This window comes from Montipora foliosa, chromosome 5 (assembly GCF_036669935.1).
Source record: "Montipora foliosa isolate CH-2021 chromosome 5, ASM3666993v2, whole genome shotgun sequence".
NCBI classification, from domain to species: Eukaryota; Metazoa; Cnidaria; class Anthozoa; order Scleractinia; family Acroporidae; genus Montipora; species Montipora foliosa.
In genome coordinates, this window is record NC_090873.1 from 41,716,833 (window position 1) to 41,730,824 (window position 13,992).

At 42.0% G+C, this 13,992-nt stretch overlaps 2 protein-coding genes across 5 annotated transcripts in view; both read left to right on the top strand.

Moving 5' to 3' along the window:
- Window positions 1–3,523: 3,523 nt before the first annotated feature.
- LOC138004218 (serine-rich adhesin for platelets-like) lies at window positions 3,524–9,220 on the top strand. 2 transcript variants are annotated; one of them, XM_068850674.1, is made up of 3 exons: window positions 3,524–3,876; window positions 4,228–6,941; window positions 8,302–9,220. In XM_068850674.1, exons 1-3 carry the CDS (start codon window positions 3,849–3,851, stop codon window positions 9,175–9,177), a joined length of 3,618 nt encoding a protein of 1,205 aa, XP_068706775.1. In that variant the 5' UTR covers window positions 3,524–3,848; the 3' UTR covers window positions 9,178–9,220. The 2 variants fall into 2 exon arrangements, with proteins under 2 accessions (XP_068706775.1, XP_068706776.1); XM_068850675.1 differs by having other exon boundaries at window positions 3,549–3,876; window positions 4,320–6,941.
- A 1,131-nt stretch (window positions 9,221–10,351) lies between these two features.
- Window positions 10,352–13,992, top strand: part of LOC138004222 (ATP-dependent 6-phosphofructokinase, muscle type-like) — a 38,664-nt gene continuing 35,023 nt past the window's right edge. Inside the window, exons 1-3 of one of the 3 annotated variants that reach the window (XM_068850693.1) lie at window positions 10,352–10,635; window positions 10,719–10,761; window positions 11,872–11,997. In XM_068850693.1, coding sequence (XP_068706794.1) covers window positions 10,722–10,761; window positions 11,872–11,997 — 166 coding nt within the window. In that variant the 5' untranslated portion in view covers window positions 10,352–10,635; window positions 10,719–10,721. Of the gene's footprint in view, window positions 10,762–11,687; window positions 11,998–13,992 lie in introns of those variants that run through there. The other 2 variants (XM_068850695.1, XM_068850692.1) reach the window with 2 other exon arrangements.

Sequence of the window (13,992 nt, forward strand, 5' to 3'; positions counted from 1 at the left end):
TGCCCTATGGGAAACCCAGTCGGAAAATAGGTAGATTTCCGTTTTAGTATTTTTTTCCGTGTCGGTAAAAGTCTTGCCTGTTACTCCCCTGGTGAGTGGTGTCTTTGTGCATAGAGCCTTCTGCGCGTATTTTCTTAGGATCGAGAGGGTAGTGGAACTGCGTAGATTTCTCTGGTGGACACAGTAGAATCATTAACTTAGCCTGCAATGGCGTCGAAAGTCATGCAACGCGAATGGCGTTTTAGTGGATCCTTAAACAAAATATACCCTTATGGAGCTCAATAATAGAAAATCAGTTGGATAAACTAGGCATGAATCTCAAAAGCGACGAGTACTGGACTTCGACAACAATCTATCGCCCGTCGAGACGAAATATTTACCTGAAGTACATGGTAATTTGACACAATTGAGTTTCTTGTCTTCACGCACGCAATGAAATAGGAAGAGGTTTTCGCCTCTAAGAGCAAATATGTTGTTTGTTTCAATAAAATTTTCGCTGGAAAGGGGTTCTGTGGTATTTTCTGCCTTTGTGAATTATAATATCATGTTGTGTATTGAATTTTCGAGCTTAACGTTGAAATGTGATATGGGAGAAGTTTTATAGTATTGCTCTGTAAGCAGGAAGGGTTCACAGACCTGTTGGAAGCGTGCTTGAGTTTCAACAAAATGAGCCCCAAAGTCAGTGAAAACTTGTGACGCAGATGAATAATAAAGTAGCTGCTATTTCCAAAATGATGGAATTACCTGGTGATAAATAACGTCGTACGCGTCTTGGAGAGTAAATTTTGACTTTGCATAAATAAGAGTTGGGCGATTGTGATCTTTGTTTTGACTTCGCTCATTTCATTGTCAAACTTTATAACACTTGACAGAAAAAGAAACTTACAAAAACCCGGTATCTTGCCATCATTTGACACAGATGCTTCACTGTTTGGCGAGTAAACATGCCGCGGTAACTTAATCACGGCGCCCGCTGAATTCCGGCCATGTCGCTTTCGATTTTGCAATTTACTTGAACGTAGCAAAAATCTCCCAAAATGTTTGTCGCTGATCGTAACTTTTTATATTCTATATTCACGGTTCAAAATTAATGTTGTTTTGATGTCGTAAATATTTTATTCTCGATCGACCGTTCGGGAAACTTCCTTCTGCTCTTTCTGAAAACTGTGTATCAATAGTTATTTGCTTTTTCATCAATATTTGTTTTGCATAAAGCAAGCTAACAAGATCTGTACCTTGTTGAGTTCGCATTTGTTAGAGTTAATAGTATTTTCGGTCCGATGCTTCTGTTTATGAGGGGAATGTTGTCTTGGTCTCCCATCCAAACACTAACCCCGCCCGGCAGGGCTTAACTTCAGTGAACTTTAGTATTAGAAAGCTGTCAGATGCTCAGAGGGCACACTTGTGGTAAACAGAAGTTGTGAGGGAACTTGAAAATTATCAACATGTCAGCCCAGAAGCCAATGTTTCTCGCTTCTCCTCTATTTGTTGTTCTTCAGAGACTGGAATGCTGTATTTCAATACCACACAATTCAGTGCCTTCTGATTTTCTGTAGCACGTACCACAGGCAACCCAGTGTATGCTTCACAGAAGCATCTCGTTTCAAGAACTTCGGATATCAAGGAAATCACTGTGAAAGGTACTTCAATTCCATGGCGGATCCTGATGACTGTCAGCAGAATTTAAAGAGCATTTCGCTAGCATTGGGCTTCGGCTTGCTGTCCAAATACCTGGCGGAAATAGTTGCTCACGCTCAGGCTACAGTATTTGCCAAAAACCAAGTGACAGCCTAGTTTTAAAACCAACGAATACCCGAACAGTGTTTAACTTGTCATCTGAACTTTGTAATCAAAATCTACTGGCTTAGATAAAATCTCAGCAAGGCAGTTCTTCGTCAATGTCCTGATGTAATAGGAGAGTGCGTATGTTCTATTTTTAATCGTTCAATTTACAGGGGCATATTGCCAGACGAGTTTAAATGCGATTAAGTCCTCCCCTTATTCAAACATGGATAGCATGGGGACTTGAACAACTATCGCCCTATTTCAGTGATTCCAGTAGTGGCGATAGCATTCGAAAGAATAATTTACGATCGATCAGACCTTTGCTTTTCTTACTAAATATGATCTTCTATCTAATTGTCAGTCAGGCTTCCGGTGCCTACATTCCACGGTGACCGCGCTTCTTGAGGCCACTAACGACTGGGCATATAACATTAATCGCGGCAACGTCAATGCGCACATATGCTGTGGTATTCTTGGACCTCAAGAAGGCGTTTGACACCGTGGATCACAATATCCTACTTCCTAAACTCGATGGGTGTGGCTTTGGATATATTACAAGAAAATGGCTTGAGTCTTATCTACGTAACCGCAGTCAAAGATGCTTGGTAAATGGTCACCTTTCTAAACATTGCTCTTTCATGATCTATGGTATAGCCCAGGGGACCATTTTGGGGCCTCTTATATTTCTTATATACATAAACGACCTCCCAAGTTGTCGTTGACGTTGTCAAGTAGTAATCGATAATATAGACTTCAATCCGAGGCAAGGTTCATGTTAATCGGGTCCCGACAAAGAATATCGACGTTTCATTTTGCCCTTGCTTTCCTTATCCATTGATGGGACTCTTATTAAACAGGTTTCCCATAATAAGTCATTGGGAGTACTAATTGACCAAATCCTGTCTTGACGTGAACACATATAATATATTAACGGAGAAAAAAATTGAATGCGGCATCGGGGCCCTTAAACGCTTATGACCTTTTTTCCCAGCCTCGACTGATATTGCTGTCCATTTCCAACTCGTTTGTTTTTTTCCCGAGTTTGGGGTGCTTAATTTCCATCTAGGACGCTTCGATTCGTGTGGGATACTGCCCAAACAATTTCACCCCCACCAACTCTGGTATCAAAATACCTGCAAGAATTTCAGAGGACGTACTCCGTCGACGAAAACAGCGATTCCGGCGTTTTCAGCCCTTGTATTAAAGAATAAATAAATCAATTTTAAGTTGAGGATCTTCCTCGTCTCGTTTTCTCAGTCCGTAATGCAAGTTTCGGATACTCGCTCAGTTTTTCCCGTTTAATTTGTGGCGCGTGCGCTCTGCGCTTGGGTCATAAATTAATCAAGGGTGTAAGATCTGTATGCGTGACTACACCATTTTGCCACCCATGACTCTAATCAGCTTTATATTGGTCAAACAGGTCCTAATACCAGCCACTCGATCGCATGTTCTTTTTTTAAACAAAAGACCACAGTACATGCATGTTCCAGTTTTTCCCTGAATCAGTAAAAATTCGACTAAATAGAATAGCAAAATGCTGAAAAACAAGAATGTGGTGTGTTTTTTTTTACCTCGATCAGAATTGATGCCCTTAAATGATTGCCAGAACTAACCTTTTATAATTTATCGGCTGAACAGATTTTTATCGTGAAATATAAAACCACTTAATGCTATTACAAAACTTGTGTCGTGATTTCCGGCTTTTCCGATTTGTATTTAACCCGTCTGGTCAAATGTCAATCACTTCAACACTGTTCGGGGCAACAATGAACGCCTCTCCTTTCACAAGAATTCCATTCATCTCATGATACATTTAGTTGTCGAACAGACACATTGAAGTCACAAGATGACTACCGGATCGCTTTTCGTAAACGATAGAGTACTGAATTCAGTCAAGACATTTTACATTTACTCTATATGGCACAATCAGCTCGTTCGATGCACAAATAGTTAGGAAACTACAGAGAGGAATCAAAGTATTGAAGTATTGCACTCGTTTGATTTGTCACGAGAGTGTGATCGTTGTTTATGCTTCAACGATTCCTGTCTTCACATGTAGCAAAATGAAGAAATTTTGGTCGACGTTAATGGGTGAGTTCAATTTTTTCGGTTACAAATGAACGCACGTTTACTTTTTGTGTCTGTTTGAAAGCTGGATTTCAGAATTGTAAATTAAAGACGATTTGGGAAGAGTGGATGGTGTAGTCACTTGACTACCACCTCTGTCGCCCGACTTGCCGAAACATGTGGGTTGAGTTTGCAGGTTCTTTACTCTGCTACGAGAGGTTTTTCTCCGGTTAATCCGGTTTCCCCTCTCAACAAAAACCAAGATACAATTTGCTTTGATGTTATTTCTGTTCAGTGTCCCGGCCAATTAGCGCGACTGCGCGACCTCCAGTTGACACTTAAATAACGTTCATTATTTGTCTATCGATCGTTTAGGTATCCTTATTTACATAAATGTATTCAAATACAAGTTCTTCGTGTCTGGACAGACAGTAACGGCCTTTCCTTCTCTTGATCTTACCACCAAGACACCGCGGCCTGCGTCTTTTGTAAATGTGAAACAAGAAAGTTTAGGAAATTCAACATCGCAAGCTGGGAAGAAAACGCCACAAATGAAGACTGTGACATCGAATATTTTAAGTACCGAGGTGTCGCTGATTCCTAATTCTTCACAGGAGCAAATCTCAGTGACTGGATTACTAAGCAGCTATGTCTCCATGTATCAGGGCTGGATACCAGGCTCAGTTAGGAGCGCTGAATCTACGAACAGGTCAAAAAATGTTGAGTCGACGTATGGGTCTCCAGTATTACATTCTAACAGTTTGAAAGAGCATACTTCAACGATATCGTCAATTTACTCGTTCATGGAACAGGAAATTGCTTCAACCGCGACCCAAGTAATCGCTTCATCAACCGAGTCATTTATAAATGATTTACGCCATTTGTCGACTTCTCAAGCTGGAGTAAAGTCTGTTATCAGTCCTCGAAAAGATTTAACAAAATCAGATTTGACTGATTCTCAAGAGAAATCGGCGGGTTTTAATTTGCAAACCTCTCACTTTTCAACCTCCAAATCCGCGGTGTTTATTGACAGTAATGCTATTACCGTTCTCTCCAAAAGGCAAAGTAAAGTGTTTACCAAAGGATTAGTTTCTTTGGCAAACTTGCCAAAAACGCTTCCTCTTATCTTCGACAGCAGGAAAACCTCGGAATTTAAGTCATCCCTATCGGATTTAACTTTTGGCAGAGAAACTCAATCTGTGCCTGATTTTAGAAGACTAAAAAATAACTCAGTAATTTCTGGCATCTCGCAAGCGATCACCCTGGGCGGAGCGACATCAGACAAGAATAATAACGTTACGCCGCGGTTTATTTCAGCATCGCGACCATCTCAAATCGCGTCAACCCCCTTCGCTACGTTCCAGTGGTCACACGTGGCCTCGTCACTAAGGGCGTCATCTACTGGTGGCGTGACAAATCTCACGACTCCATTGGTTCACTTGCCTCTGACAAACCAGCTAATCACAAGTTGGCTTCTTTCACAAACTACCACTCAATTTGATTTATCGGTAAAAAGTTACATCTTTTCTATTTCGGAGAGTAGAGGGGAATTGTTTTCAGTTACGCGGAGTCCAAGCTATGTCACGTCAGATGCAATGCCTATACATTCTCTTTTGAAGGCATCTCCAGGTACGTCTAGTGTATACATCTTGAATGCCACATCATATCTTCAAGTGCAAAGCGTGGACCTCAAACGATTAAATACAAGCGTAGAAAATACCGCCTCACCCGTGACTGCAATCGTAACCACGAAAACTGAGCCGGCACTACGAAGACGTTCGGCAGCCTTACAATTCGTCTCTGCAGCATTCACCAAAGACAAACAAGGGACGCGAACTTTGACAGGGCATCAAACCCTGATTTCTGCGAGCGTGTTTCCATCATCTAGGAAAGTTATTCTATCATCTTCCATTTCGGAGAGACCGCTCTCACATATTGAATATGGAACTTTGTCGGGCTTTTCTTCTGCGGATGATGGAATGAATGCATTCTCTTCGTCATTTTTGCCTGTATCTTCATTGTCATACACATCATCATCATCTTCGTCTTCGCCGTCACCATCACCACTATCATTATCATTAACATTATCACATCCAAAACCTACGCACAAACAACAAAACGAAAGCACTGCTTTTGCTACCGGATTCTCCAAACCGGTATCTTCTGCCTCAAAGACTCAATATCAAGGCCGCAGTTCGACTTCTCAGATCTCGCTATCACCTCCAGGGATAACACAGTCTTCTTCATGGCAGAGTCAGCTCTGGAACTCACAGCGGATAAACTTAAGTGTCATAAAGAGCAACGTCCGACCTGCCATCTCCGGGTCATTTGCGAAACATCAAAGCGATTTCTCAAAGTCGTCTTACAGTTATTTTATGTCATGGAATGTAATGAGCCACTCTGCAGGCCTCAATATCACATTCGTTGAAAGCATCCAAGGAATCTTACCATCATCTACCTCAAACGACTTTAAAACTGGAGTTTCCGTTATTCAAAAGTCTTTTGTGTCCAATGTACAGGTTACTGCGGCCTCTGACATCATCTCAGGTGTCACAAACATCAATTATTTAACTCTGTTCTCGACTGAAACGGCATCGTCAACGATAGCTGCATCGAGTGTTTCCTCGAAAAGTCACTCACAAGAACAACACCAGCGTCGACTAGAGAACCTCTCAGCAACCGGGAATCAGATACGTTTCCTTTCTTCTCCGCGTTCAGTTTCGTCAACGCAACCGATCGCATTGTTCTCTAAATCAAAGAGCTCCCTCCAGAATCTGCAAAAGAGGACTACTTTAGCTAAAAGCAATATCCACGAGTCTTCTCCACGTTCGTTTATAACTGTCCAATACTTTTCTGAATCTTTATTGCAAAGCTCGGTGACGTCACTCTCACAAGCCTCATTGAGGTCACCTCGTCCAACGAGCCTCCCGACGAAGATACAAACTGTAAGCCCTGCTTTATCCACAAATACGATTACCAGCCCATCCATCAGCTACAGTGTCTCGACCTATGTCCACGAAGAAACTTTGAAGACTTCCTTGGCCATAGAAGTCACTTCAAGAGAAGAACTTGACCCTACAGTTACTGCGGTGAGTCCTGCAGTGGAATTAATATTTATATCAATTAACGAACCTCTATATGCCAAATTCCAACATGGCTATAACGAAAACGAATTTCTCGAGACAACTTACGGTGAAGTGTTTGTATGTAGATATTTTTTTTGTTTATTTAGGCATGGCTGGCGCAGTGGTGAAAGTACTCACACCACCTACCAATGTGCCCCAGGTTCCATTCCCAGACTCGGCGTCATATGTGGGTTGAGTTTGTTGGTTCTCTATTCGGTAACCTGTGTCATTTCCTTTTGGCCAGGTGGGAGTCACGCGAGGGCATGGGCGAGAGCAAAAATCTGGAGTCAGTGAGGGGAGGGGCGGGAGAAAAAGGAAAAGGCTTATCATTTCCTTCCCGGCCCTCCCCTCACTGACTCCAGATTTTTGCTCTCACACCATGCCCTCGCCCGACTCCCAGCTGGCCAAAAGGAAATGGAAAAGACTGCTACGCATGCTACTAATCTGCTCCGAGAGCTTTTTCTCCGGGTACTCCGATTTTCCTCTCTCCTCAAAAATCAACCTATGATTTGATTTCTGTACAGTGGCCCAATTGCTGTCCCAGCGTTAAATACAGTCCACGCTTTAATCATAACCATGACAATTTTCTCAAATTTGATTGGTGCATTAACTGCTTTATTGTTTAGGGTTGAAATCGGACAGTTGGCTGTAATTGGACACCTGAAATCGGTTAGTTACATCACCCAATCATACTCAGCTTAATGCACAAATCACAGAATTTATCACAATAACCATAGCAACAACCACTTACCCTAACAAACTAGGGATTTTTTGCAAAATGGACAAATTTGTAACATTAGACAGTGAAAAAGGAATGACTTTGAATAATTTTGTTTTCTCGGAAATTGTAATGGTTATGAGTTATATGTTACGAGCCTAGAAAGGCCCATCAGGCCGGCGCTTATCTCCGGTTTCCTTAGCATGAAGCGTCTACGAGTATTTCTACTCCCCCCTGGATGGTTTGCTAGTCTATATGCAGCATTTTCGTCGGTACCCATTTATACACCTGGGTGGAGAAGGGCACCGTGAGATTAAAGCGTCTCGCCCAAGAATACAACACAATGTCCCCGACCAGGACCCGAACCCGGACCACCCTATCCGAAGTCAAGCACTCTAAGCATGAGGCCACCGCACCTCCTGTCATTCGCGGGAAATTCAATCTAAAAATAAATCGTTCCGTGACAACGCCGTGACACTAACAAAATGGAGTTGTAGGCCCCGGGTCACGGGTTCCTGGTAAAAGAAATCGTCATTTTATATCTGAACGCGCTGAATTTCAATCTTTTCCTTTGAATGATCGCAATTTCTGATCCATCTTTTTCAGCCTTCTCTCCTTCAAAGCCAGAAGGATGTTCCTATAGGCACCACAGTCATAGGAACAGAGACCGCTGAGTTCTCAACAAAAGAAGCTGAAGTTACCCCAACAGAGACCAGTGAGTCTCCCACCACGGAAGATGGAGACACAAACACAGGACAACCAGCTACAGCAACTACAAAATCAGATCACGTAAGGCTTCTTGTAATTGTCGCTACGGTACCCAGTGTTGTCCTCTGCGTCTTTTTCGCTGCTGTCCTCCTCTTTCGACGTAATCGCAGGCGCAGAAACAACTTTAAGTACTCGATCAAGTTGGAATACAGAGATGACAACATTGGATATCACTCAAGATGTGTGAACAGTCGTCTAGACTTGAGCTTGAAGGGAATTCACATTGACTTGGAGTTTCCCAACTCTCCACCAAGCAGAGGGTATTCACGGGATAGTGCCGTGTACTCCCGCGGGCCAAGCATGACTGACACCTCAATAAGAGAGCTGCAATTGTTGTCTCAAGAATGTAAAGAAAATCTGGAGTGGATCAGTGAGTTCATTGCTCGAGATATGGAAACTTCTCTTTGTGGGCGGGGCCAGCCAGGAAACCGAGAAAGTGTCTACTCGGTAAAGGAGAAAGGGAACTACCACCCCGGGGAAAAAATTAACCGAAGGGGATCTTCCAAACGCGGGAGAGAGTCTGTTAAATGGAAAATCCCCATCGTGCGGCGCCGAGATTCCATGGACTTTGATCAGACGGATTCTATGACTACGGAAGTCACTGCGCTTATGGATTTGAAAAATGCCAACGAGAGTGTGAAAGGTGGACAGTATTCGCTCGTAAGGGAAGACAATTCAAATGATAGCAGTGATGTCAGTATAGTTCACGATTGAAAAGATGCCCTAAAAATAAAAATAAAAATGAAAATTCAAACTCCTAGTGACCTGCCAAATGTTGAACAACTCACGAAAGTGACTGAAATTTTGTCCTTGGTTATTTGATCGCTGTCAGTGTAGTTCTTGACTGAAGAGATACCCTTAAAAGAAAACCGACTGAAAAAAAACCAGACTTAACAATTCAAAACTCGGATTAATCCACCAGAGTTTAAATATTTCCGGAAGGTAACAAAAATGTAACACTGCATAGTTTAGTATCGTTTCAATGAGAAGTCATATCAAAAAGTGCTGCGGTCTCGTACTTTCATCTGTTTCTCGGTGTCTGGGTACCCCGATGAGGGACTCGCACAGTACATCGAAGACGAGGTTCAGTAGGCCATTTCCGAGTCCACGTCTGCCTCCTCTTTAAAGCGAGTCTAAGTGCAAAGTTTTTCTTATGAAAATTGGTTTTCATTTATATGTAAAGTAGAACTAATTACAATCACAAAAACTTTGCACTTAGACTCGCTTTGAAGAGGAGGCAGACATGAGCTGGGAAATGCCCTATTGTTAGCATTGCCTGATTTCAAGCCGAAGGGGACCAGGTACGAGTCTGTAAAGAGCACCTATCCGAATGGCCAAACATTTCTTTGATAATGTTAATGTCTTTAAATGGATGTCTCTCAGTCAAAATTAACCCGATTAACTCCAAACTTGGGGATTTTATAAATCTCGGCGTTCTCTTTATGACTATGTAGATCAATAGTTTTTAATCCCATAGTTTAAAGACTCGTACCTAGTCCTCTTCGGCCTGAGATCAGGCGATGCGCGTTATATTCGGAGGTCAACTTTTTCCAAGTGCGCATGTGTTCATAATTGAAAACTTTGTTCCAGTCAATAAGACGATATTGTACAGCCCCTTTTTTCGGATATACTGTTTTCGAAGTTAAATACACTCTATCTTACTATTAGTAAAAATAGACTAAACAGCTGCCCCTGCTGCAAAGAATTGATCAATTCAGAGGCCTTTATGCTCGTACGATGTTAACCCCGAAAGAAATTTAAAAAGCCTGAATTTTTTTCTCTTTGGTGGGGGAGGGGGGGGGGGGGTAAGAAAGCGGTTAATATTCTTTGTTCAGCACGCGTACTGGGGCTTCTATAGGACAGTCTGAGATGAAATGAAAAAAAAAAGAACAAAACAAGCAATGAAAATAAACTACGAACTGTCCGCTTTTGCACATGTTTGTCTTTTAATAAATTTGAATTTTCTTTTAGTGCACTGGAACATTTTAACGAACAGATCATGACAAGTTTAATAATTTGGGTCAAGGCAGAACCACATGTTGACACATGGTGTCTATGCATGTGTTTAAATATAATTTGATTTTGAATTATTTTACAGAGCGATGTTTTCAATACACAGGTGAACTCGACTAAAGCGCGGGGACTTTCTTCGTAAATTACTTCCTAAAAAAGGTTACTAAATTGATTTTTTTTTTGCAATTGTGAGCCGAGTATAATGCGATTTTTAAATTGTAAATCCGTTTGAAATTAATCAGAAAATGCCCCGTGGTCGAGGTGTCGAAACAAGCAAGCAAGAAGGTAAGTGGCACCGCTGTTGCTTTTTGAAATAAGTCTGTATAAACAAGATAACAGCGCTAGCACATTTTCATCTTGAAAGATTACATAGAAAACATGGCCCACATAGAGAAAATATTGTTAATGTTTGTTTTCAGTTTTTTGCCCTTTTTACATGTTACTGTCGTCGAGATATACTGACTAAAAACGCAAGTATAAAATCCTGTATGATTATCTTGTATAATATTAACTACTAAGGGAATAGATGAGAATGAATAAATTTGGATTATCTTTGTTTCCGCGCACCTGTTTTTGAGTTAGATAACGCATGCGCAATGATAGGACACAATGACTGCGCCAGGCCAGGTTTTTGACAGTCTCGTCTCCAGAGCTCTTCTCTTGACTGAGGAAACTCCCTATTTGGAAAATCCTTACAGGCAGTCTTGCATCATTTTGTTTTTACCATCATATAAAACATTTGTGTCAAATATAGCTCAATAGACTCCATAATGGAAGAACGTGTACCGTGTTAAATGGCGATAATTGAACATTTTTTGTCAGGAGGATATTTTATTTTGATTTCGGTCTCCACCCGCCATGAACGGTTGCGTTCAAACCGAACAATAATAGTAGGGAGCTTAAGCGCGCGCATTTTTGAGACGCGGACGGCAACCGGAAGAGAACATTTTGCGAGCCAGGTCAGTGGTTTCTCCCAGATTTTTATACTAATCATCTCTAAAGGAGAAAAGAAACTTGACAATGAAATGTGGTTGTGTGAAGACAAGTTAAAAGGGAAAACAGCTCACTTCCGGTTGCCGTCCGCGTGTCAAAAACGCGCGTGCCTGATCTAATGAAAGATTAACCTATGGACAGATTAACCTATGGACACGCCGACCTTTTCAGGAATTCCGCAGATAAATTGTTTTGATACTGCGGGCGCAATCGGTTCGTTCCAGGGTTGCCGTGACCATCTGCATGCCTTTCCTCTTCGCAAACATAGATCTGTAAATATTGGGAAGAGAATGTCGCAAGTCATCTTATACATCTTATCCGAACTATCGAAGAAGCTCAAGCAGCTAATGTTAGGCTATGATCGCGTGGACGGGAGCAATAATTTTGAACCCGTTGTTGCAGGCGCGGCTGAACCATCGGCATCTGCAAAGCGAGAGGTGTTCGGGCGATCTCGTCTCCCAACGTTGGTGAATGTGGATGGATTTGGGCAGTGTATTGCAGTGTTAACAAGCGGTGGAGATGCACAAGGTAGGAGCAAGTAAATCGAATGCATAGCTAGCTCCTAATCTTTATGGTTAACTTTTGAAAAGATGGAGAAATTCATGTCTGATTTTCTCGGATATTTCTGTGCCAATGTTCTTCGATCAATTGTATTTGTCTGAGGAAATTTAATACATCAGGGCATATCACAAATTAGATATGTATTTTTCATTAGGATCGAGCATAAAATTTAACTAGTATATTACAAGTTTTCTTTTCCAGTATGAATTCGAAGCGCCGTAATTTTTTTTCCGGTGAGCTCACTAATTAATTAAAGCCGAGCCGGTACAACTGTTTTTTATTCCACGCTTCCGGTTGACTGAAGGTGGATTTAATTAGGTAATTTCTTCGTCTGTTTCCTTGATTGAGAAATGGCAAATTTTAGTTTCCCAGCCCGACCGACATACTTTTAGCTTTTCTGAAACAGACGTCCCTGAGCTATCTTTGACAACACACTGTGTTGTGAAGATAATTGCATTATTACGCCAGAACATCTGTTCTGTGAGGTAAAATATATTTTTTTAGGGGTAGGGGTGAAAATCAGTTTTATTCCATAATACAGCAATTCCTAAGAATATCAAATTTTCCCTGGGGTGGGACCCTTTTTTTATTGACTCCTGGGAGTGAGACTTTACAGATTTTACTCTGTCAAACACCAGACGATTTTACTCGTCAACTGGTGGCATCCTAGGGTCCTTGAGGATCAAGTGCTTGAATGGGTTAACCTAGTCAAAAACTCCATGTACAATGTATGTCCCCTCCCTTAACCCAATGACCCCTGGGAGTGAGACTTAACAGATTTTACTCTGTCTAACACCAGACGATTTTACTCGTCAACTGGTGGCATTCTAGGGTGCTTGAGGAGTGCATGAATGGGTTAACCTAGTCAAAAACTCCATCTATGTCCCCTCCCTTAACCCATTGACCCCTGGGAGTGACACTTGACAGATTTTACTCTGTCTAACACCAGACGATTTTACTCGTCAACTGGTGGCATTCTAGGGTGCTTGAGGAGTGCATGAATGGGTTAACCTAGTCAGGAACTCCATCTATGTCCCCTCACTTAACCCATTGACCCCTGGGAGTGACACTTGACAGATTTTACTTTGTCTAACACCAGACGATTTTACTCGTCAACTGGTGGCATTCTAGGGTACTTGAGGAGTGCATGAATGGGTTAACCTAGTCAAAAACTCCATCTATGTCCCCTCCCTTAACCCATTGACCCCTGGGAGTGAAACTTGACACATTTTACTCTGTCTAACGCCAGACGATTTTACTCGTCAGTGGTGGCATCCTAGGGTGCTTGAGGAGTGCATGAATGGGTTAACCTAGTCAAAAACTCCATCTATGTCCCCTCCCTTAACCCATTGACCCCTGGTAGTGACACTTGACAGATTTTACTCTGTCTAACGCCAGACGATTTTACTCCTCAACTGGTGGTGCCCTAGGGTGCCTGAGGAGTCGATGGGTTAACTGAGGTACTGGTGCATACTGTAGTAGGAATTCAAAGGATTAGCTGATTAAGGGGATAAGAGTTCCCCATCTTTTCTGTACATCACTTTGTCCATCAACCCAGTGGTAAGGTACACTTTTATTGTTGTCATCCTCATCGTTCATCGTCAATGAGTGGCCGTCACCAAGACCCCATACAGAGATTCTAAAAGCTGACGTTTCTAGCATTAGCCCTTCATCAGAGCTGACAAAGCTGACGAAGGGCTAACGCTTGAAACATCAGCTTTTAGAATCTCTGTACGGTGGCCAATTTACGTTATCAATTCCGTTGATAAAACCAAATTTTTGTATACTATTTCCCCACCAAAGCAGCACCACAGTTTCTTTAGAAACCCCTCCCCCCCCCACTTCATCACCAGGATGGCCAACTGACATACATTGTACACATAACTTTTCCACACGGTCTTGGCTGTCATAGTGCAAGGTCTTCAACCTTTATCCTGTTATTTCGGGAGATGGTTGACATTG

Excerpts from the sequence above, each read along its gene's own strand:
- LOC138004218 (XM_068850674.1), top strand. The coding sequence starts at position 3,849 with ATGAAGAAATTTTGGTCGACGTTAATGG. Across the intron at positions 3,877-4,227 it reads ATTTTGGTCGACGTTAATGG|GTATCCTTATTTACATAAAT; the intron begins GTGAGTTCAATT and ends TCGATCGTTTAG. Across the intron at positions 6,942-8,301 it reads TTGACCCTACAGTTACTGCG|CCTTCTCTCCTTCAAAGCCA; the intron begins GTGAGTCCTGCA and ends CATCTTTTTCAG.